The 24,034-nt window shown below is 37.1% G+C and overlaps 1 protein-coding gene across 1 annotated transcript in view; it reads left to right on the forward strand.

Moving 5' to 3' along the window:
* The first annotated feature begins 395 nt into the window (after nucleotides 1-395).
* Nucleotides 396-24,034, forward strand: part of LOC117394397 (secretagogin-like) — a 68,276-nt gene continuing 44,637 nt past the window's right edge. The window contains exons 1-3 of the mRNA XM_033992632.3: nucleotides 396-637; nucleotides 970-1,046; nucleotides 20,110-20,202. Of these exons, the coding sequence (XP_033848523.1) occupies nucleotides 568-637; nucleotides 970-1,046; nucleotides 20,110-20,202 (240 nt within the window). The 5' untranslated portion in view covers nucleotides 396-567. The remainder of the gene's footprint in view (nucleotides 638-969; nucleotides 1,047-20,109; nucleotides 20,203-24,034) is intronic.

Raw genomic sequence — 24,034 nt, forward strand, 5'->3', positions numbered from 1 at the left:
GGCCTGTATGCTTAGCAAGATACCTATGCATTTATGATTCTATTTTTATTTATTTATTTTTTTTTAAATAAATTACTAAATATCAAGTATATTGTATATGATTTCTGATAACTCATTTGAAGTTGTCGCTTGGGGAAATTTAGGATGTTTGGCACATTGAGCTTTTTATTTTTATTTGTATTTTGGCAGGTATGGACTACAGAATAATACTTTAAGTTTTCGGTACACCCCAGACTGCAACATTATGTCATTATTAGATATATTTTGCAAGGGTGTTTCTCAGCTCCTAAATGAGACAGCGCAGAAAGGTGAATTTGTGTGTGCTCTGTACGCAGGCGTGATATACGAAATCGTTCTACCCATCACCAGGGGGAGGGGCTATCCTGTTTAAAGTACAAAGCAGAAATCCCCCACTGCTAATACCAGTTCTTGTGTAGAATTGGTATCCTATACAGGGCTTGTAACTCTTTTCACAGATATAACTACTTACATCCAACGAACTATCCTCTTTTTGAACCACTAGTACCTCAGTGTTTTTGTCAGCTCTAACGTTCGGCTATCATCACCATGGACAGCACCTTCGACACCCTGGACGCATCTGGCTTTCTGGAAATCTGGCAAAACTTTGATGCTGATGGTAAGACTGACATTTATTTGAGTTTAGTTTCCAGCCGTTTTAAAGTAGTTTCTATGACATAATTTAAAGAAAAGTATTACTTGTTTAGAATTTTCTTTCAATTTTTCAGTCTGATAATAAAAAAAGAATGCACGAATTGTATTTTAATAATCGTTTTAATAGTATTGTATTCAGCACATATGTAAACAATTGAAGTGTTTTCTTTAAGAAATTCGATTATTCAGTAATTCGTTTGAATAATTGGTTATACTGATTGTATCTTGAGAGAATCTGTATTTACATTCTAAAGTTAGTAATTACGTCTCCATTAACTATATTTACTACATTTTTAGATAATGGTTACATTGAAGGGAAAGAGCTTGATGCATTTTTTCGCCACCTGTTGAAGAAACTGAATACCGGTATTGAAGTAAGTATTTTTTTAATGTATTTTTTATAAGACTATAACCATAATAATTTGGCTTAGCAAATTTCAACTAATCTAAAATGTCTGTCCAATATCTCCAAGGTTACAAATGGAAACGCCAGGTGGGGTTTCAATTCTCTCCTAGCAACAAAGAGCACAGCTTCTTCATTGCTTTTTACATAGGAAAAATCTTAGTAGTCAGATCAGTATGTTATCCATACTTACAACTAAGCTTTGTACTTTTTCGTCATTATAAGAGGAATTGGTTTACTGGCGAATAGTATTATTTTCATTTTATTTAAATTGATTAATAGTTTTTTAATTGGGTTTCCTGTAGGCGATTCACTTAGTAACCAATTTTGAATTATTGGCGAAAACTGTAAAACCATATAATGAATGGTGCCATGATATAACATAGTTACCGGTACTTAATATGTCAGGTTTGAACCATTTTCGTTTTTTGATTTAACAATTATTAATAATTCAGTGTTTGAAAGTTTTGCATTGGGTTTATACACTGTAGGTTCCCAGCATCCCAAAACAATAAAGTACGTCTTTCTTCAGTAAAACAATTAACAAATAGACTTCCAAACACGAGTACAGTCACAACACATTCATGGAGTAGCATACAGTTATGTTTCTAAATGCAAACAGACAATCACCAAAAAATAGATATCATATGGCTAATATTTAAGAGTACCCAAAATACAATCCTAGTCTCATTTAAAACAAAAAACAAAAAAAACAAAACAAAAAAAAAACAAACACATACTGTAACGTTGTTTTTTGTTGATTTGGGATCCTGCACTATTTTTTCACACGTAAAACCAGACAGTATTTTTATGCAAACTTAATACTGAAGGTTTTTACCGCTAGATTTTTACTAAATTTAGAAACACTAAAAGAAGTATTCAACGTTTTGAAAATCGCACTCAAAATGTAGCACTATTGACGGTTTAATATAACTGAATGCTGCATTTGTAATAAATAAATATATACACGTCTTGCCGTGTCTAAATAAACAGCAATATCACTTTGTTTGTACAGTATATCTCTGACATGGCATCTGGTTAGCATATGGCTTTTTTTTTTTTTTTAAAAACCAGACATGCCAGTTGAATAGGCTTTAACTATTGCAAAATTCTGCAGTCGTTTTGAAACGTCACTGCAACTGGTAAATGTAAACTGATTTAGAGATTTAGTATACGCGTGGTTGAACTGTATCAAGATAAACGAGTTTAAAGATGGCATTCTCAATATATTTCTAAAAGACAGCAACAGCTAATTTTGGTTTTGCTAACCGATTTTTACATTAGTTCATATTAATTTCTTAATTCCATTCATAATTGAAACCCCTGTTTGAGTAATAGTATATGCAGATTAAATACCTTTTGCAATAAAAAAAATAAATAAATAAAAAATGTTTGCTACATACCGGTGTTGTGTAGGTTCCTACTGTAGTAGATATTTGACTACATCCATGACTATAAATGACTGAGTGATATAATATATAGTAATACTAAAAATAAATTCATATCAATTTACATTTAGACATTAGACATTAGACTACTTTATGTTTATAATGTGAAAATGGTAAGAATGGTTCTTGTGAAAGGATCTGTTATACTTTAAAGCTTTGAACTTCAGGGCATTTGGAAAAACCTCACTGCTTCAGTTTATAACATTCACTGCTTCCCTTTCTTTTTGTCCATTACAATATGTTCAGTTCTTAAATTACCAATTGTCCCTCTGGGGACCAAAACTGGAAGAATTAGGGATGGTTTTGCAGGATGTTGTAACATATTTAATTATGTAATCAAATTATTCTGCTCTGCCTTGCTTCATTTAGGCATGAATATTAGATCTTTAATCTCTGCGCCTCTAACAGAAACTCCCTTATGAGTCCCCATTTACTTGTACATTGTGCAAAACACTGTGCACAGGAAGAACACACCAGAAATGGGACAATAATTTTTGAATAAAGCTAGATTCCAATCTACTGAAATTCAAGGCCCTCCAAATGAGTGTCCTCTTGAAGCACAGTTATAGTGCCAAAGATAAGTATGACTTATAATGTAAAGCTTAATAAGAGCTATCACCCAGCAGCTAACAAATCTAATCACTATTGCTGCATGACATACATTTAAAGAGTCAACTACAGTACTTAAAAAATAAAGACTTTTTACAATCACTCTTGGCTACTGTAGTGCACTGGGGTTTGAGATCTAAATCCTCTAAATCACTGCAGGAAGAGCGATTAAAAAACAAATCAAACAAAAAAAAAACATAACAACAAGTGCTCTGGCTTTTCTGTTCAGTACCACATCATGAATCATTATTGCTGTGTTACCTGTTTGACAATAATGTGTACATTATCAGTGCACTAGAGCGGCCATTTTGAAAATAGCTTTGAAACTGACTTTAAGTTATAAGTGTAAAAAGTTGTCAGGATGTTAACAACGAAAAGTTACAGGTACATTATTTAAACAGTTGTAGCAACACGTGGGGACGGCTCCACCATTTACCAGCCAAAAACAAAACACAAACATAGTACCTCTTCTTCTGCAAGTCTCTTCAGCAGCTGGCTTGTACTCCTTCAGCCTGGCTGCCTATGGCTGTCTCTCCTTCAGCAGCCCCGACTGCAGGGCTTCCCCTGCTTTTACCCAGGGCTTAATCAGCCTCAGGTGAAATGTTGTTGCATTTTATTCTGGACTCGTCCCGTCCCCCCCCCCTCCACTTACAGTAACCCCTATATCTAACCCATGGTGAAATTAAACTGTGCACTGATATTTTGTTTAGTTCGGTTGCTATAGCATTGTCAGAAAGTATTTAAGTTATTTAAATAAACATTGCAACGGGTGGCCTGGTGGTGGTGCGCTTTAAGTCAAGAAAGGTAATCCACTCTCTATTTGTATTATACTGTATCTGTTAAACATCTTTCTTCGCCCGGTTGGCTGTAGGCAGTTGACCAGCCAGGGCAGATGCCGAAATGACATAAAATTCTAAGCTAATTCAGCATCTGCCCACTACAGCTGGGCACTTCGCCAACTGCCCGATTTTGGCAACGGTCCATAACATATATATATATATGACACCTGAGTAAAAGAGGGACACCAAGTATATTGAAAGCAAGGGCTTATACACAGGTGTGACTCATGCTTTAATTAAGCAAATAACATCCCTGCATGCTTAGGGTCATGTATAAAAATGCTAGACAGGCCTGGTTACCTATAATTATGGCTAGCATGGCTGCAAGAGGAGACCTCAGTGACTTTGAAAGAGGGGTGATTGTTAGGGCGCATTTGGCAGGACCTTCAGTGACCAAGACAGCTCAACTTGCTGATGTTTCACGAGCAACAGTGTCTAAGGTGATATCGGCATGGAACTCCGAGGGAAAGACATCATCAGCAAAGGGCAACAGTGGACGGAAGCGCATACTCCAGGATCGTGATATCCGTGCATTAATTCAAAGTGCAAGGCAAAACAGGCGAGCAACTGCAGATCAATTGACAGCAAATTTCAACCTGGGGCACAAGCAGCCAGTTTCATCAAAAACGGTCCACCGAGATCGCCACAGAGCGGGATACCATAGTGGCCCAACGCCCTATTAAGTGACTTTACATTGGTGTTTCCATTTTTTTGTCCACTACCTGTACCTCTGACAATAGGAAAACACATCACATCGCAATTGATTGCACCTGTACCAAAATCTCACAGCGTCCCACTTTCTAACATGACACAGGTCAGGTTTTTGGTATGGTTTTGGTAAGTTAATGACTGTGGCAAAGTGGCTGCTGATTGAAACAGGTGCAGAGGTGATGCAGTGCAGAAATAATCACACAGAAGGAAACTGTAATCCATTTTGGAAAAGGGTTTCTTTTTATTTGTAAACTCCTGGTCTGGCGACCAAACAATAAACCTCTGGCAATACACACCAATGTGTAAAACACGGAAGGAAACGATAATAAAATGTTTTGCAGACCAAATACTAATGCACGTTTACTTGCTGCACAGTAATACAATACACAGACACCAGTCCGGGTGCGTGCAGTAGTGCTTGTGGTGGGTGATAACAATTTAACAGTGACTGTGGTGCAGTGTTGTTCCGGGTAGTGCTGGCCCAAGGCGACAGCTCCGTAGACGTGTTAGCCGTCTAGTGAATTCACAAAAACAAAAGACAATTACTAAGAGCGGCAAAAACAAACAAAACACTCACAAACTTTTTTTCACAGTTTATTAGGGATATCTCCCAGTCCTTCCAGTTCCTTGTCTCTTTGAACCAAGCGAAGGAAAAGATTTGCCATTCTTCATCCCCTTTATGCTATCACGCATGACCCCTTGGTAAACGAGTGCAGCTGTCTCTACTCACTGCAGCTGCTGCGTCATTTCCCTTCCGGGTCAATATGTTCCTGCAACGGAGTCTCACCTTCTTCCAGACTGACGACTTCCCGGCTCGGGGAAAGAACTGTCAGGCCAGCCCGTTCAAAGACTTCCCCTTTCACTGCTTAGCGCCCTCACAGGTCGGGAGGGAGATTTACAACCAAAACTCATTGTATTTCTGTCACAACGACCCAACAGCAAAATTAAGTCAAAGTGTTACCCATGCACAGAGCTGCGTACAACGTAAACGGCAATGCAATTTAACAAAAGATTTAAAATAACAAAACAAAAACACAGTTTCCAGAATTAAAATGGTATCCAAAGTCAGTATTCAAAATTGCAGAATATAGTGCTCGATAAGGCCCTGTGGCAAAGTGGTTTGCAGTGCGCAGGTGTAGAGGTGATGTAATTATGAAACAGAAGACAGACAAAGTTCACGATCCAAACAATGGTTTATTTTTTTAATCCCGGTCTGGCAATGGCAGAGAATAATCCCAGGCAATGCACAGGAATGTGTATTTCACTGTTTCAAACAATGGGTTACAGTCTTGAAATTATAAACACAGTATCACACACACAAAGACACACACACGATCAGAAGTCCAGTGTGAGTGCTAATGTGCAATTTATTTGTGTACAGTTGTGAAGTGTTGTCCGGGTTGATGCTGGCCTTAAGTGACAGCTCCTGGTACATGTTAGGTGTCTAATAAACAAACAAATATATAATTAGACACGACAAAACAAACAAACACTCACGGTACAATTTTGGTTCTCCTTTAACGGTTCGCTCTTAGCCATAACAAAGGAACAGATCGTTTAGCCACGTCCCCTTTTGTACCATCAGTCACGCCCCCTTGGTTAGCGAGTGCAACTGTTTCTCCTCCAATCCGCGGTTACCACATCGCTTCCCTTATGGGGAGATGACTTGGTGTACAAGCCCGAATGTCACAGTTCACTTGCAAATGAAGGACCGTCACATCCGACTGATCCATTTGCGTAATCGTTTTCAGACTGCAGTGGCTACAGCACGAGAAATGAAAATAATTTGCATGCTTGGAGGCCGTTCAGGGGTAACATGTTGACAACTGAGAGACGAAATCACTGTCTTCTGTGGGCCAGAGAACATCTGAGGTGGCGGCAGAGAGAGTGGTGGAGTGTTTTATTCACCGATGAAGGCTGTTTTGCCCTTGACAGACCTGACGGAAGACAACATGTGTGGAGACGTCTTGGTGAGCGTTATGCTGACAGTTGCGTTGTTCAAGCCAAAGGAGGAATCTCCTTTAACACAAGAATGCCTTTGGTGCAGATTGAGGGCAACTTTACTGCTCAGCGATACATTGACAAAGTCCTTGAGGCAACAGTTTTTCTGTTCCTGCAAGCGAATCTGGAAGTGTCGATTTTCCAGCAGGACAATGCAAGTTCACACAGTGCTAAGATTACAATTGCACGACTTCAAGAAATCAATGTCGAGGTCTTGCCGTGGCCAGCTTTTTCTCCTGACCTGAGTCCAATAGAACATCTGTGGGACCAAATCGCCAGTGCCATCCACAGGATGTGACAACTGTGACCAGCCAACCTTTGCCAGCTGGCTGCAGCTGCACAGGCAGAGTGGCGGAACATCCCACAGCAGTCTATCCACAGGCTGATCAGGTCTATGCATCAACGCAACAAGACTGTGTTAATGCTCAGGGAGGTCATACCCAATACTAACTTTGTAACGTTTTCATTTCGACAGCGTGTCATGTTTCATACTGAAAACTTATCATGATTCTTTGATTTGTATTTTTGTTCACACTATCTGTGATTTTGTTTGAGATCTATGTTTAAAATATTTGATTAAATCCATTAGACCTGAGTGTTGCGTTTCTTTTGTGCATCAGTATATTTTGAAGAAATAACATTTTTCAACAAGCAAAAAAAAAAAAAAATTTTGCAGATCATTTTATACATTGCATGACTTTGTTTCAACCAGACTTGTCCTTATTTAATTGACCTTTTAGGACATTTCTGTTTGAAACTAACAACAACAACACAGACATATACAATTCATAATCAGTATATTTATAGCACAAAAAATATTTTAAAAAAGCAACTTGCTACCCCAAATAAGTTGTTTAAACTCCCTTCATAGCACACAGAACACATCTTATTATAAATATATTTTAAAGTGCAGATCACACATCTATTATATAAATTACAACACAGATTTAATTATGAATGTATTAGTTTTTTATATAGCTTACTTTACAATGCATACATCACATAAATCCTACTGTGTTTACATTACTGTATCATTATGCATATAGGCTACATTTAGGGTTACCAGATTTCCAGATTGAAAAACTGTGATTTTTTTTCTTCAATTCACTACTGCATTTTCTAAACAGATGAAAGCACACAAAAGTATGATACTGTAATATTATTTTTCATTGTACATACACAGAAGTAGGCCTATTTCATTACGTGTTTATAACTGTACCTTTAAAGTGTATAAACATCATATCGTTAAGAGATTGCTAGTATAGACTTGCATATTCTTTTTCCATTCAAACTACAACACATAATTGTTAATTCAATCTCTGTTCCAGGATAAAAAGTATGCTTATATAAGTAGGCTTTGTACTTTTCGATGCTTATTTCTTTCCTCTACACCTGCCTTTACATCTGTAATTAGCATTGTCAAACCATCTCCATTTCTTAATTACATCAAGGATATCTAACAATGATAAAACAGGCTTACAGTTTTTGACAGGTAATGAAATACTTTTGTTCATGTACGACTACTAGGTTATTTTTCTAAACTCTGTGTGAGTTTACCACGTCTCTGTAAACAGGGTAGTATGTAGGCTACTGTGATTACATGGTGTTAATAATAGATAATAAAATAAATAATAGTATATTTATTTTATTATATTACTTCATTGTTATAAAATTGTTATTATTAAAACGTTCTGATTTATGTACGTAGCGTACGTTATTGAAACTTTTTTTTATTAACCTATTGTAACTTTTAATAAAGAATATTTCAACATTAAAAACTTTAAAACATATATTTATTGTCTATTTATTTACCGTCTAACAGGTATGCTAGCCGGGCACTAGATTTTAAAACCTTTGCAACCACAGTTAACCCCAAGCGGGACTTGAACGTTTCATGATGTATGCCTAGTCCCAGTCAAGATGGAGGCGTTAATTGACTTTTCAGATTGAAAACTTGAAAAAATGATGAACTACACTGATCCTTTATCAAAAAACTGTTGCGCATACGATTTTAAGTCTTTGCGCTTTTTTTTTTTTTAAGAAAACGGGTTAAAATTTTAAAATGAAAATAGCAAAAGGCACGTTACACAAATAGGTCTGGTAATTTTCATTTCAAATAACCTAGTAGTTTTAGAGAACCACAAGGGTGAATTGTTTTGTAATGTTACTCTGTGGGAAAATACTATTTCGATGTGTCAATAAAACAAAAACTACCAAACAGAACTACACCCCATTTGGGGGAAAAATTGCGCCTGCCAATGTGAACTGAAATCCGAAATTTCTGCCAGATTGATTAATGTTAACCCCCTTTTTGAGCTGTGCAACGGGTTTAACATGGGAAGACAACTTTCTAGGAAAATGCTCCTCCTCTGTTGAATGGACCAACGCCAGCAAACACTTTATGCTATCTGCAAAAGTCATTCAAAGCCTTAATTTAAATGGGCAGTGCAGTTCTTCACATGATTAAACAGGGTAATTTTTAAACTGATCAAGGTACAGAATATGAGTTGAGAGAAAAAGAAAAAAGAAGGTTTATTTGCAACACCGCACTGGTGCCGTTTTATTATTTTCCTTGAGTTGAAGTTATTTTCTCTTTAGCCCGCAGAGGGTGCTGTTGTCTGTGACCTGAATACCGACAACGGTAGTCAGGTCCACAGTAATACCAATACAGGTAGTCCAATGTCTCGCACTCACAAGTGCTCAAAAGAATAATGAAAACAAAAGGCGAAACAAAAACAGAAAATAAAACACAGTAATAAAACTACAAAATAAAGGTGCTGCACTCGGCAGCGTTACCCTGACCGTCGCGATCCGCACGTCGCGTCCTATGCTCACCCGTTCCCTCAACCTGCTCGTACTGTTCGGGGTTCTGCCCAGGTTTTTCCCCGCTCCTAAAAATTCCTTTTCTTTTTCTTTTTAATTAATTATTTGTTGTGCTCGTTCTTCTCCGGCCGTGCTCGGTCCGGCAGCAGAGCTTCTGCCAGCTTGCCTAGAGGGGCAGGCTGAGGAAACAACAGAGCGTTATCTTATAGGGTCAGCAAACCCCCAAGGCCCGCCTCTCAGCCACTCAGAGAGAGGGAAAGCCAACACACCCTCTTCCCCACCTCTCCGTGTCACTGCCATGACTGACAGGCGGATCTACGAGGCTGCTGCCCCCTTCTGCAGTACCCTGCATGCGCCAAACAGTCAGCACAGATCTGCACATTCCATGCACATTCCACGCATATTCCATGCACATTCCATGCACATTCCACGCACATTCCACGAGCTGTAGGAAGTGCCCGTCTAAAACATGCGATTTCAAAGGGAAGGTAAACCCCCTTCTCATGCTAAAAAGCCGGACAATTGACCAAAAAATCTGGGTTTTGAAACTTGGAAACATGTCCGGAAGTCGTACATTATACTTATGAGACTTAAGCAATGAAAATCCTGTTTGTTACGTAACCTTGTGCAACTTTTTACTACAACTGAAGGTCGTACCAAGCAATTCTATTGGCAAACTTCTTTGACCAAATAGGACAAAAATAAGCATACAGTACAAGGGGCTTAGTGTTTTGTTTTTTTACGTGACACAATTTCTTCAGTGTTTCAGATTATTGCCATTTGACTCATTTATAGTTAAGTTGTTTTATAAGCAAGGTTCTAAAAAGTACTGAAGCTACTACAGATAATAATAATTATAAAAAAAATACCCATTGCAATAAATACATAAATAAATAACAAAGCCCTTACACTTACTTTTGTTATCTTTGTGATTGGTCATCAGGTAGCTGATTGTTTATACCAAAATATGTATTAAATTAACATAGCTGTGTTATTACTATGGGCTACCGACAGCATCAGACTTGAGCCTAATTCACAGAAGATTTGGTTTAAAAGTATGAAAACATGAAAAAGAAAAAAAAAATGTTAATTCCACAAATTTGTTCAGACAACTTGCAGCATCCCTGTGGAATTTGGATTTGTGTATTTATTAGGCTTCCAGCTGGCTTGGGAAGCCTATTGTTATTGTAAAGATTTATTTATTTATTTATTTATTTATTTACTGAATTATTATTGTCATTTTCCTGCCAAAACTTTAAACTGCTCCTGTTCGCACGTGGTGTAACCAATCAACATGCAACTTGGCAGGTATCGCGTATAGATTACAGTTCAGATATGCTCCTGCGTCAACCAAGATGGCGGCCTGAAAAAACTATCAAAATCTTCTTCTTGGGAAGCGGTGAACTGATTGATCTGAAACTTCGCATGTGTCATCAGCAACCAAACCCGCTTCAGTTTGCGAAGCAGAAGTTGTTGCGATAAATTTTACTATCAAAATGGCTGCCACCAAATTTGCCAAAAAGCGCTCCAACATCAAACTGCTTCCGTTTGCAAACCATTTAACCAGCTAACTCCTAACTTGGTAGGTGTCATCCTGGGGGCAACGGAATTCAAATATGACAAAATGGTGTTCTTTCGCAAAACAAGATGGCGGCCACACCTACGTTTCATTCTTAAATTTAAAACCGCTTCAGTTGAACACGGTTTAGTTGATTAACTCCAAAGTTGACAAGCACCATCCCTGTGTCAATACAATTGACTTTTTCAAAAATGGTGTTTGTGCATAAAGCAAGATGGCCGCCTGACGCATTTTTAAAAACCTTTCAAAATCTTCTTCTTGGGAATGGCTGAACCGATTGATCTGAAACTTTGCATATGTCATCAGCAACCAAACCCGCTTCAAGTTTGCGAAGCAGAAGTTGCTGCAATAAACTTTACTATCAAAATGGCTGCCACCAAATTCGCCAAAACGCGCCCAAACATCAAACTTCTTCCGTTTACAAACCGTTTAACCAACTAACTCTTAACTTGGTAGGTGTCATCCTGGGGGCAACGGAATTCAAATATGACAAAATGGTGTTCTTTCGCAAAACAAGATGGCTGCCAGACCTACAATTTCTTCTTAAATTTTAAAATGGTTTATTTGATTAACTCCAAAGTTGACAAGTATCATTCCTGTGTTAGTACAATTGACTTTTTCAAAAATGGTGTTTGTGCGTAAATCAATGTGGCCGCATGACACATTTCTTTAAAAACCTTTCAAAATCTTTGGTCAAATGTAAAACTAACTTATAACTCCTTACAAAGTGCAGATGGGTTAACGGTTACTATGGAACACAGTTATAGCTCCTTACAGTGTGGAGATAGGGTAATTGTTACTATGGTGTTTAAAGTTATAAAGTATCGTGCGATAATGAACTAATGCAGTATTTTGAATTGAAACTGCTCCATAAAACTGATCTATTGCTGACACTTGTGCTGCAATGCTACAGCTTGCCAAAATTTCCAACTGGTACTGAGCTTGGAAACCGCAAAACTGCCTGGCAGTTCTAGTTATTATTACCAGAGATGGAGTCTCGAGATCACATTTTGAGGTGTTGGTCTTGATCTCGGTCTCGGAACGTCGGTCTTGACAATAGACTTGATTATCTTATATCCTCATTTTCACCCAAATTCACACGCACTCATAGACATAAACAGTTAGTAATGACAACAAATATGGTTTAATTACAAAAAAATGTAAAATACACTAGTAGCATTTAACGTCCTCTCAACATAGATCCCACACTTACCAAGGGTAAAACCATAGCAACGAGCCACTGATTGGCTAGAGAGAGTTGAGAGATTAGAAGATGTGCCAATCCCGTACTAGCAGAAGAGAACGTGAGCGTGACGTTTCTATTTCTGTTTGTTTATTTTTCAGTAATATTTTGCTACGAAATTACCGATAAATATAGTCACTGTAGTCTCATTAAAAATGGCAGCAAATCTAAAAAAATGCAGTTTAGTTTCTGCAATAAATTTGCCTTCTCAATTTTGAAATTGATGAGAAAAATAATAAATGGACGGCAAAGTGCAAGCATTGCCACACAAAGGTGTCAGAAGTGTGGGGAACGTCTTCCTTTTTAAGGTAAGCCAATTGTTTTACATGTGCATAGCTTGTATGTAAAGCTAGCGAACACGGTATTTCAACTCACTTTGTCGTTATTGGATAACCCTGATTAAATTAGGAAACAGTTTACAGTTTTAAAGACAAGCTCAGTGGTCAGATCTCAGAAATAAATGCAGAGAAATGTCAGCCCAATATGAAATTAATTTCCTTTTTTTAATGTCATTAAAGCTGTGTTTGCTGTATAGTGTTAAAGATATGAAATAAATACTATTGCTTTATTTAGAACTGTGTGGATATGGACTTGATTTTACGGGAGTTGCTGTCTTTTTTCCCCCTTCATTGTGGTTGTCCACTGGAGGAGAGTTTTGAATGCAACTGTCCCAAGACGAAGCACCCCGTTCTTGAAAAGTTTTTTTTGAACTCTTTTGTAGCACCGGCATTCACACAGTTTATATATATATACAGTGCCTTGCGAAAGTATTCGGCCCCCTTGAACTTTGCGACCTTTTGCCACATTTCAGGCTTCAAACATAAAGATATGAAACTGTAATTTTTTGTGAAGAATCAACAACAAGTGGGACACAATCATGAAGTGGAACGAAATTTATTGGATATTTCAAACTTTTTTAACAAATAAAAAACTGAAAAATTAGGCGTGCAAAATTATTCAGCCCCTTTACTTTAAGTGCAGCAAACTCTCTCCAGAAGTTCAGTGAGGATCTCTGAATGATCCAATGTTGACCTAAATAACTAATGATGATAAATAGAATCCACCTGTGTGTAATCAAGTCTCCGTATAAATGCACCTGCACTGTGATAGTCTCAGAGGTCCGTTTAAAGCGCAGAGAGCATCATGAAGAACAAGGAACACACCAGGCAGGTCCGAGATACTGTTGTGGAGAAGTTTAAAGCCGGATTTGGATACAAAAAGATTTCCCAAGCTTTAAACATCCCAAGGAGCACTGTGCAAGCAATAATATTGAAATGGAAGGAGTATCAGACCACTGCAAATCTACCAAGACCTGGCCGTCCCTCTAAACTTTCAGCTCATACAAGGAGAAGACTGATCAGAGATGCAGCCAAGAGGCCCATGATCACTCTGGATGAACTGCAGAGATCTACAGCTGAGGTGGGAGACTCTGTCCATAGGACAACAATCAGTCGTATACTGCACAAATCTGGCCTTTATGGAAGAGTGGCAAGAAGAAAGCCATTTCTTAAAGATATCCATAAAAAGTGTCGTTTACAGTTTGCCACAAGCCACCTGGGAGACACACCAAACATGTGGAAGAAGGTGATCTGGTCAGATGAAACCAAAATCGAACTTTTTGGCAACAATGCAAAACGTTATGTTTGGCGTAAAAGCAACACAGCTCATCACCCTGAACACACCATCCCCACTGTCAAACATGGTGGTGGCAGCATCATGGTTTGGGCCTGCTTTTCTTCAGCAGGGACAGGGAAGATGGTTAAAATTGATGGGAAGATGGATGGAGCCAAATACAGGACCATTCTGGAAGAAAACCTGATGGAGTCTGCAAAAGACCTGAGACTGGGACGGAGATTTGTCTTCCAACAAGACAATGATCCAAAACATAAAGCAAAATCTACAATGGAATGGTTCACAAATAAACATATCCAGGTGTTAGAATGGCCAAGTCAAAGTCCAGACCTGAATCCAATCGAGAATCTGTGGAAAGAACTGAAAACTGCTGTTCACAAATGCTCTCCATCCAACCTCACTGAGCTCGAGCTGTTTTGCAAGGAGGAATGGGCAAAAATTTCAGTCTCTCGATGTGCAAAACTGATAGAGACATACCCCAAGCGACTTACAGCTGTAATCGCAGCAAAAGGTGGCGCTACAAAGTATTAACTTAAGGGGGCTGAATAATTTTGCACGCCCAATTTTTCAGTTTTTTATTTGTTAAAAAAGTTTGAAATATCCAATAAATTTCGTTCCATTTCATGATTGTGTCCCACTTGTTGTTGATTCTTCACAAAAAATTACAGTTTCATATCTTTATGTTTGAAGCCTGAAATGTGGCAAAAGGTCGCAAAGTTCAAGGGGGCCGAATACTTTCGCAAGGCACTGTATATATATATATATATATATATATATATATATATATATATATATATATAAAGACCAATACATTCCATTTTTGAGCAATGAAATGTTTAAAGCAGCAATTCTAATTGTTAATTTCAAGCAGACTGTATACAATACTGTAATCTGGTTTTATCAGTGTCTTCTGCTAATCCAGTGTAAAATGTATCAAGTAAACTAAATTTTTCAGCCTATGCATACTTTTATATCATGCTTATGTTAATAGTAGTCGTAGTAATAATAATAATAATAATATTTTAAGAATAAGAAATAATAAGAATAAGAATTTTAAAAGTGAATGCATTGCTTTATTATTTCTAAAAGTCTGATGTGAAAGATTAATTTTTGAAGCACAATCCTATTTGTGTATGTGAAACATGAGAATAGAATTATTGAAGCCTATGAGCCATTATATATTACTTTCTATGTAGTTTACATATATACTTGTCTCAGTCTTGGTCTTGGTCTCAAAACTTTGGTCTTGACTATATCACTGATTATTACTATTATAAGAACATCTTTATAAGTGGGAAATGCAGGCATGTAGGATAGCCTATTGTAGATATACTACCAATATTTAAAAAAATATATATTGTACTAAACATTTTGACTGGATAATTTTTATATCATTAACCTAAATGCTGGTATTTTAGCTCCATTCGATCGGAATTGCTGAAGCTACGGTTCTGTAGGAAAACTTGTACATATTATTATATGTACAGGTATAATAGGTTTATAATAAATATGCAGTCACAAAATGTTTAGCAAATAATACAAGGATAGCACACAACATTTCTATATATATATATATATATATATAGTAAAAGAACTGCACCACTTTTGGTTTGTTGCCCCTTTAAAAATAGACCCAGGACACAGAAATTAAGGTTTTAACACGCATTCGCGCTATTTTAATAATAACAAAACAAAATAAACAAAACAAACACCTAGCTCTTTCTTGAGCACTAACTAAATACAACACAGGAACCTACTATAAAACAGAACAACTAAGCTGTTTACCTGTAGCACAAAAACAAAACAGTTAAACAAAACAAACCACACAGTTTTAACACTGATCTGGAAAAGTTTTACACTACCTTTCCTTTTGTACGCTTGAGCACACAGACAAGCAGGCTCTCCACACAGCAGCCCTGAGCAGACTGGCTGCTTTTATACCTGGCAGCTGGCCTCAATTTACAATAACAAGGCCAACTGCCAGAACAATTAACAAATGAAATTAAACAATTAACAAATTAAGGTGGCCAAATGAGACAGGCTGCTGTCACAGACGGTTCTGGCATGTCCCTTTTGAGCTATAAGTCATCAGATCCTTTTGCAAGGAAGACCTAGGTTGCAAGGGTGTGCGGTTCTTTGATGGACCCAGATTCAGTTAAAATGTGTTTGCCCACTGACGATGGGAATGAAAATGCAGAGATGGGAGCCCAGCTCACAAGATTTAAGTTTTTGCAGATATCAGGCTTTTAAAGACTGTCACCCACACCTGTGAGCAGAAACTGACTCACTGAGAGCAGAAACTGACCCAAGACTGTCACAGCTACTGGAAGCAGGCTGATCTTTGGGAAACAAATTGAACATTTGTGAAATTGCAACAAATATTGTAATGACTGTAATGTGTTTTAGAAAATATTTTTAGCAGATGTGCACAGGCCTGTCGTGGTGTTCACAGAGCTGAGCCTGGCGCAGAGTTCGAATCCTGTTGGGAATGTGCAGAGTTATTGGATGAGTTAAACTAACCTGTATTGATTGAAATAATATGATATACTCTTCGTCAATAATTATAATAATACTGTATATGTTCCTTTCAAAAAGATCTGTATACTCAGTAGAAAACAATGGGTAGCTGTTGTGTGCAGTCTATGAAAGCACCTGCTGGAAAGAGTCAAACTCGGCAGGCTCTTATCATAAGGCCTTGTTAGCACATTCCAGTTTTATGAGAAAAAGTAGCTTCTTTCGATACTTTACTTTCTTTGCTTCATGTCTCATATTAATCAACACCAAAAAATTGGCAAAAAGCAAAGGTTGTCTTTAAAACCTGCTTTGACAGGATTTTGTATGAACAGAGAAAGGGGTCAGACTTAATTCAGTAAATTAATATTAGCAACTGTTATACTGAAGCAACTGAATTAGAAATACATGTTATAAAATCATTTAAAGTTAAACTGTCATACAAATAATGGTATTATTGTTGAAAGAACATATTACAGTTAAAAATGAAAGAAGTTCCGTACTAACTGACACTGTCAGTATATTGTAATAATTGTACTGTGTTTTAAAGAATATAAAACCAGCATAAATAATATTGCAGCAAATTATGAACAGGTTACAATGCTTTGAACTAAGAAAACTGAACAAGTGGTAATGTTAGAAAAAAAAAGCTTGTGTATGTGCCTTTGTTATTAGTGCACATACACTCGTGGGTTAGTAAAAACAAAAGGGTAACCCTTTTTAGACAGAACGATATTTGAAACTAAAAAGACATTTTGATTTTATTTGATTGTGTTGTTACTAAGCATAGAGTATGCTGATCTAATAATAGAGTTACAAAACTCTCTGAAGATAAATAATATTTTTTCAGTATTTTGATCTAATAAGAAACATAATATTTAAACTAACAAGTGTTTTTGCTTGTTTAAGGCTGTACTGTAATACAAATAGACTGTAAAAGCAGGAGCGAGCATTTAATTTAATCAATTTAAGAATTAGTTCAGTTTCTTTCTCCAACTAAACAAAAATCTTTTAGACATTACAATATCCATTAAATTAAAGAATATAAATGTTTAGTTTATATAACGGTTTTACTACAATAAAAAACAGGAACTGTTAGGTTGGAATATTAGACAAATAAAGTGTAAACTGTATTCAATCATTTTAGTACACAAAAAACCTACAGAAAAATAGCCTTGCCCTTATCTGCTTGCAAGCAGAGCGGTGCTAGATATGGAAGGTTCTGTTTGGCAGTCAAAGTGAGATTTACTTGTAGTCCACAGTTTTGAATCAAAGGTCTTTCTATGATAAGAAAACCTTGTAGTAGAAGGGAGCATTCCACAAATTAGGGGAGGTGTGTCCAGTCACAGTTCTTATCAAATAAGTAGCGACTTTCTTTGGGAGAAAACTGATTTCATGAGGTGAATTTGGAGAAGTGCTTACAATGGTGTTTCATATTAATCAAAACAGTAGTCTTGGCAAGTAAACAGGGTGTCTGAATCCTGCTTGTGCAGGCAACTTTTAGAAACAGAGAGAGGTCAGGCATAGTCCGAGAATGGAACAGTTAAATAAGGCAATTATACTTAATATGTTTATTATAGTTTAAAATTGTAATGAAACTAATTGAACTGACCACTGTATGCTTATTCAAAGGCAGTCTTTGTCAAATATTTTGTTAACACACATTTGTATATGAAGTTAAACTGGCCCATTGATACTGAAAAGGTAATGTAATATGTGGCTAAGAGGGACATATAATTTTTGACTAAATAATAATATAATTTTAGCTTAATATAATCACATATACTTGTATTATATTATAGCATGGATTCTGTGAACTTTGGTCCACCTGACTTTTCAGAAAAAGGAGGAGTTGGAAAAAGAGAGCGATGAAATCATGTTCCAGTGTTTTTTGGCAAGAAGTTCTATCCAATCAGTTTTGAAAAAGGAGTTGAACAGATCCTTCTAGAATGTATCATTAACTTAAAGATAAGAAATGTCAAGGCCGAGTGATGATTAGATTTGCTCGGGACCTGATGTATTCAATGGAGGGAAAATCCTATAAAAACCAAGGTAAAACCCCAGTCAAGTATCACTCAACTTGTTAACTACAAGCTGATGTGATCCATGCTCTGAAGATCTCTGAAAAACTGATTGCTGTTTGGTCATATTCACAAGTCTCTGCCTTTTGAAGGCAGTTCTTATTTTTCAATATATCCTACACTTCACTTCCATATATTGGAAGGTAAGCATATATTTGAATTTAGTATCTCTTTTATATTGATGCATTGCTATAAGGTATAGAAATTATGTTTTAGTCTTAAGAGAGTGATATATATTGAATGTTCTAGAATTTAGCAGTGTGCGTTTTAAGCTTTATGCATGTATAGCCTAAGGGCTAAGCATATAATTAACCATATCTGTATTACTATATTGAAGTATTAATGCTGTTAAACCTGTAAAGACACCAGATGACCTGGACTGCTTATTACTTGGGATTTACGGTGGTCTGCGAAACCAACCACTCCAATTTTTAACATAAGCATTTAATAAACCGAAAGAGCACTACTACTGCTCTGATCTGTTAAAACTTCAAATTAAATGAGTCTTTGTGATTTTCTTTATTATTAAAAAGTCATCTGGATACGTTGCAAGCCCAGTGCACGAACAATCCACTACAGGAGTTTGAAACATCTTATTGTCCTCCTGAACGTCTCCCCTGAGTTTAGGAGTGTGCTTAGAGCATATACATAAATAAAAAGAATATGTTGCGAAAAATTCTTGACACTGCACTGGCGGTGCTTCAACACAAAACTTCCAACTTCGTGGAAACCCAGTTTAAGAAAGCTGTACGCTATCAGGAGTCACTCAAGGTCAAATTGAGAGTCAGACATAAACATTTAAATATACCCTCCCGTATTTTAATATTAATTAGGTTATTTGCATTTGGAACAAGAATTTCTCTCATTTAAAACAAAACTACATGGAAACACACACAACCCAAAAGTACTACCAAAATAGAGTGAGAAAAAGGTGAGGCTTATTTGACTTTTTCCATTGAAACTGCCCCAATGTCTGTCTCAAAATTGCAGTTTTCCTTATTCTTGGTTTTTTACAGTGAGTTGAATATACTGTACAATAGATTTAAGTTTGTAATGTTATATTGGAATATTATATTTAAACATGTTGACCTATTATTTTGTGGTAAATCAAACCACAAACCAAGATTAATTATTTTGACTCATAGCTCACACACATTTATTTTTTGTAGTGATGTTACTGAACTGAACACAATTTTCACATATAAACTGAAATGCCTGATTGAAGTGATGGTGAATGTTATCAACCCTTATTGGATATTTTGTTAACTTACTTGAATGTGGCATAAGTAAACTAAATAAATAATATTAGAGCTTATATCTGTGTGCATATTTACTGCAGTAATTCAGAAGGGCATTTGTAATCTTCTGGTATGCCTTTCAGTTTGATAAGTTTATTGGTGTACCAGATGAATCATTGTAGAAAATAAGACTCACATCTCAGTAGAGCCGTTTTCTTATGAAGAAAAAATAGTAAATGTGTGTTTAGAAAAGACTGTGTAATACATTTATGACATTGCTTTGCCATTAAATTATATTGTATCTTATTTTCTCTTCGAGGACAAAATAACTGAAGAGAAGGTTCAAAAACTGAAAAAGAGATTTATGTCAGCCTACGATGCCACTGCAGATGGACGACTACAAATTCAAGAGGTAAACAGTTGTTCTTGTGTCCTTTAGTTAACATGTATGCACAGGGAAGACATCGGTTATCCTGTTATCTAAAACCTAATATGTTTGTACACAAGGGAATTTCCTATGCATAATAGAAAATAAATAATGTTAGTTAATGGTGACAGAGAGCGAATGAATCCTAGTCAACAATCTCCCTCCCGATCTGTGAGGGCGCGGTATAACAGTGTGCCCCGGACTGGATGGTTTGGCAGTTCATTCCAGGGTCAGTCGGAAGTCGGCCATCCAGAAAGGGGGAAGTCATCACCTTAATGCGGTAGGTGATTTGTCAGTCATGGATTGGAGGATACATGATTGCACTCGTTACCGAAGAGGATGTGACTGAGGGGATGTGGTGAAGCAATCTGTTCCTTTGTTATGTTATGGTTACGGAAAGACCTATAAAGGACGTACGAAAGTTTCTGTGTGTTGCTTTGCCTGTCTATTTAACTGTTATATTTGCCATTATAGAAGGCCAAACTCTGGGAGTTGTAGCTAAACAGCCAGCAAACAAACCCGGAATACACTTCACCATTGTGCACGTATAAATTTGTAAATCATCACTTTAACTAAGAGAACTCACTCTAGACTTGTGACCATGTTGTGTTTGTGTGTGTCTTGTTTAGTGTCTTGTTTAGTGTCACATATCCGCCCTAACCGTTTATCTGCCATGATCAAGCTCATCAGCACAGTGTTTGTGTGTGTGAGAGAGAGAGAGAGAGAGAGAGAGAGGAGAGAGAGAGAGAGAGAGAGAGAGAGAGAGAGAGAGAGAGAGAGAGAGAGAGAGAGAGAGAGAGAGAGGAGAGAGAGAGAGAGAGAGAGAGAGAGAGGGTGAGTAAGCCAACGACGAAGTTTGTTGAACAGAGAACATTAGTTCACAGATTGTAGATCCCACCAAAATTTTCATACACTGTGTTGTATGTACTCCATGCGCTACCGTTGCTGGTAGTGTCATTTGAGCTGTTCATTATGTTGATATGTAAAAAAAATCCTGTTTGCCTGCGGGGCGTATCAACTTCAACCTTCAAGATCTCCTGCCTATCATTCAGCAGCAAATGCACACACTCACACAGCAGATGGCTACCCTGTCACAAGCATTAATACCCTGTGTCGTTCTAAACAAGGGATTTAGAGGAGCTCCCTAATAAAAGCTGAACCTCAAAACAATAATTGTGTGAATACAGTAATTGTTATAACTGTGTAGAAAGGTATTTAAAACAGGATTAATTCATCTAACTTTTTACATATCCGCCTTACTCTGGTCCAGGGGTGTCATTTGCTATAGGACAGGGGGGCAGGTTTGCACCCCCCCAATTGATCAATATGGCATTATGTCTTCCACTTTTTGACCCCCCCCAGACACATATTATTATTATTATTATTATTATTATTATTATTATTATTATTATTATTATTATTTATTTCTTAGCAGACGCCCTTATCCAGGGCAACTTATAGTTGTTACAAAGTGTCACATTACAAAGTATCACATTACAGATAATTACAGTTATAAAATACAATACAATTCAGTAGTAAGTGAGAGCAAATTCAAATGATTGAAAATTAATACAGTAAATAATTATGTTTGAGAGCGATTGCGATTAAGAGCAGTTAAACTTAAAAATATTTGGTTATAAGAGTAAATTCCATTAAGAGCAAGTACAGTATCCACCACTTACGCCATCCAGGGTTATTGCAGGTAGCCGTTTATATCAGGCAAATAGCATTTGCCATTTTCCATTCCCATTAATTTCAATAACAAAGGCATTGTTTATACCGTGTTAAGCACGCCATATATTTTGGGCAAACTCAGCTGTTTGGATCTCGTTATGTACCAATCACATAGATTTAAATAACAAACACACTGCGTATACTGTAGTAATCGCTCTTACTAATCCACCAATCAGCTGTTTTCACCTCGTTACCTTGCCATTCAATACTGTACCTTGGCTATTTAATCCCTGTATCCAGTGTCGGGTTTACAGTTTGAAAAAACAGCACTGACTGCAACAGCAAGCATTGCTGGAAAGAGAAAAACGAAAATTCAGTGTGTAAATAAAATGTCTGTGTTAGATGCTGTGCGCTTGCTAAAGAATGCTTGGAACTCTGTCAGTCAGCAAACAGTGCAATGTTGCTTAAAAAAAAAAACTGGGTTTTCCATAGTTGAGGAGGTGCTGATGAAAATACAACCGAAACTGAATCTCCAGAGGGGATGTCAGAGGAAAAATTGTCAGCTGTGTCACCTGTGTCACCTGTTTCAGGCGAGCAGGACGCTCTGCCTGAAACAGACACTGAAGACGTAAGCATGCATGCTGCGCTTTTAACACTGTGGCGTGCTATGGAGCAGCATCCGGATATAAAGCCGAATTGGGATTTTTTAGACCATCCAGATGCGTATCACAGAGTTCTTCACTGGAAACAATTTGCAGTAATGTAGCCTTCCAGTACTGTACATTTCTGTACTTGCATTACTTTTTTTGCCTTACTTTTTATTACATTCATAGGTTTTAATAATGTTTTTTTATTAGTGGAATGCGTGTCTTAATAAAGATTTTTAACTGCATACACGTGTGTTTGTTTTGATTATTGTACGGTGATTGAGGGACATGTTGAATGTCAGGTTATTGTGTGGGAGTTTATACCGTCCATCACTTACTGCGGGTGAATCACATTAACACAAACACGCCCGTTCTAAGCAGTGGCAACTGTAGTAAATACAATAAATGGATGAGAATGATTTCAAATAAGAGCAGTTACAAAAACCATGAATACTGTTACCTTTAAGAGTAAAATCAAGTACAAGATGGTCGAAGTTTTCTTCATAAACTAATGAAGTATGTTTATGAAGTCGGCGACGGTTGCTATGTGATGTACTGTACAAGGCATCGATGGCATTCATTAATTTTTGATTGATAGGTCATCGTTGTCCAGTGATTATACCGACAACACAGAATTACATTGCATTCTATTATTTCTGTAATAATATAATATTATTGACATCATGATGAGTCAAAGGGAAATGTTGAATATGATTTCCACAACAGGTAGAAAACGGAAGAAATTAAACACAGCGAAACAACAAGGAGGGAGTCACTTGCGGAAGAAACTATTAATATTGCCGATGCTCAAGTACAATTATTTATACATGTTTTAAAGAAAATGTAACTTAGATTTGAAATTAGATTTAGGCCCATGTGTAGGGCTGTGCTGTGCGTTTTCGGGTTTGGTACCGGAATGCATAGGGTTTGGTACCGGAATGCATGCATACTAGACTCTTCAGCTTCGCTTCAGCCCCGCTCCGGCAGCCGAACCTGGGGCGAGCCCATTCCCTCTTCCCCTCTCCCAACCCGCTCACCTTCTCGCACTTGGTTTGCTTCTCTGTCGCTTCGAACTAAACTCCCGACCGCCATTTAGCCCGGCTATTTATAGTTTAAAAAACTGCTAATTAAAATGGTCCACAAGTGGGAATGTTACCTTTTTTTTTGTAAAAAATATAGTGTTGATTACATGGTGCTTTATGCATGGTTAATTCATGGAAAGTTACATTTTTGCTTCACTATATGTGCATTATTATTATTATCATTTATTTCTTAGCAAACACCCTTATCCAGGGCGACTTACAACAGTATATCACATTATTTTTACATACAATTACCCATTTATACAATTGGGTTTTTACTGGAGCAATCTAGGTAAAGTACCTTGCTCAAGGGTACAGCAGCAGTGTCCCCCACCTGGGATTGAACCCACGAACCTCCAGTCAAGAGTCCAGAGCCCTAACCACTAATCCACACTGCTGCCTTATAGAGAGGGA

The sequence above is a fragment of the Acipenser ruthenus genome, chromosome 3, assembly GCF_902713425.1.
Source record: "Acipenser ruthenus chromosome 3, fAciRut3.2 maternal haplotype, whole genome shotgun sequence".
Lineage (NCBI taxonomy): Eukaryota > Metazoa > Chordata > Actinopteri > Acipenseriformes > Acipenseridae > Acipenser > Acipenser ruthenus.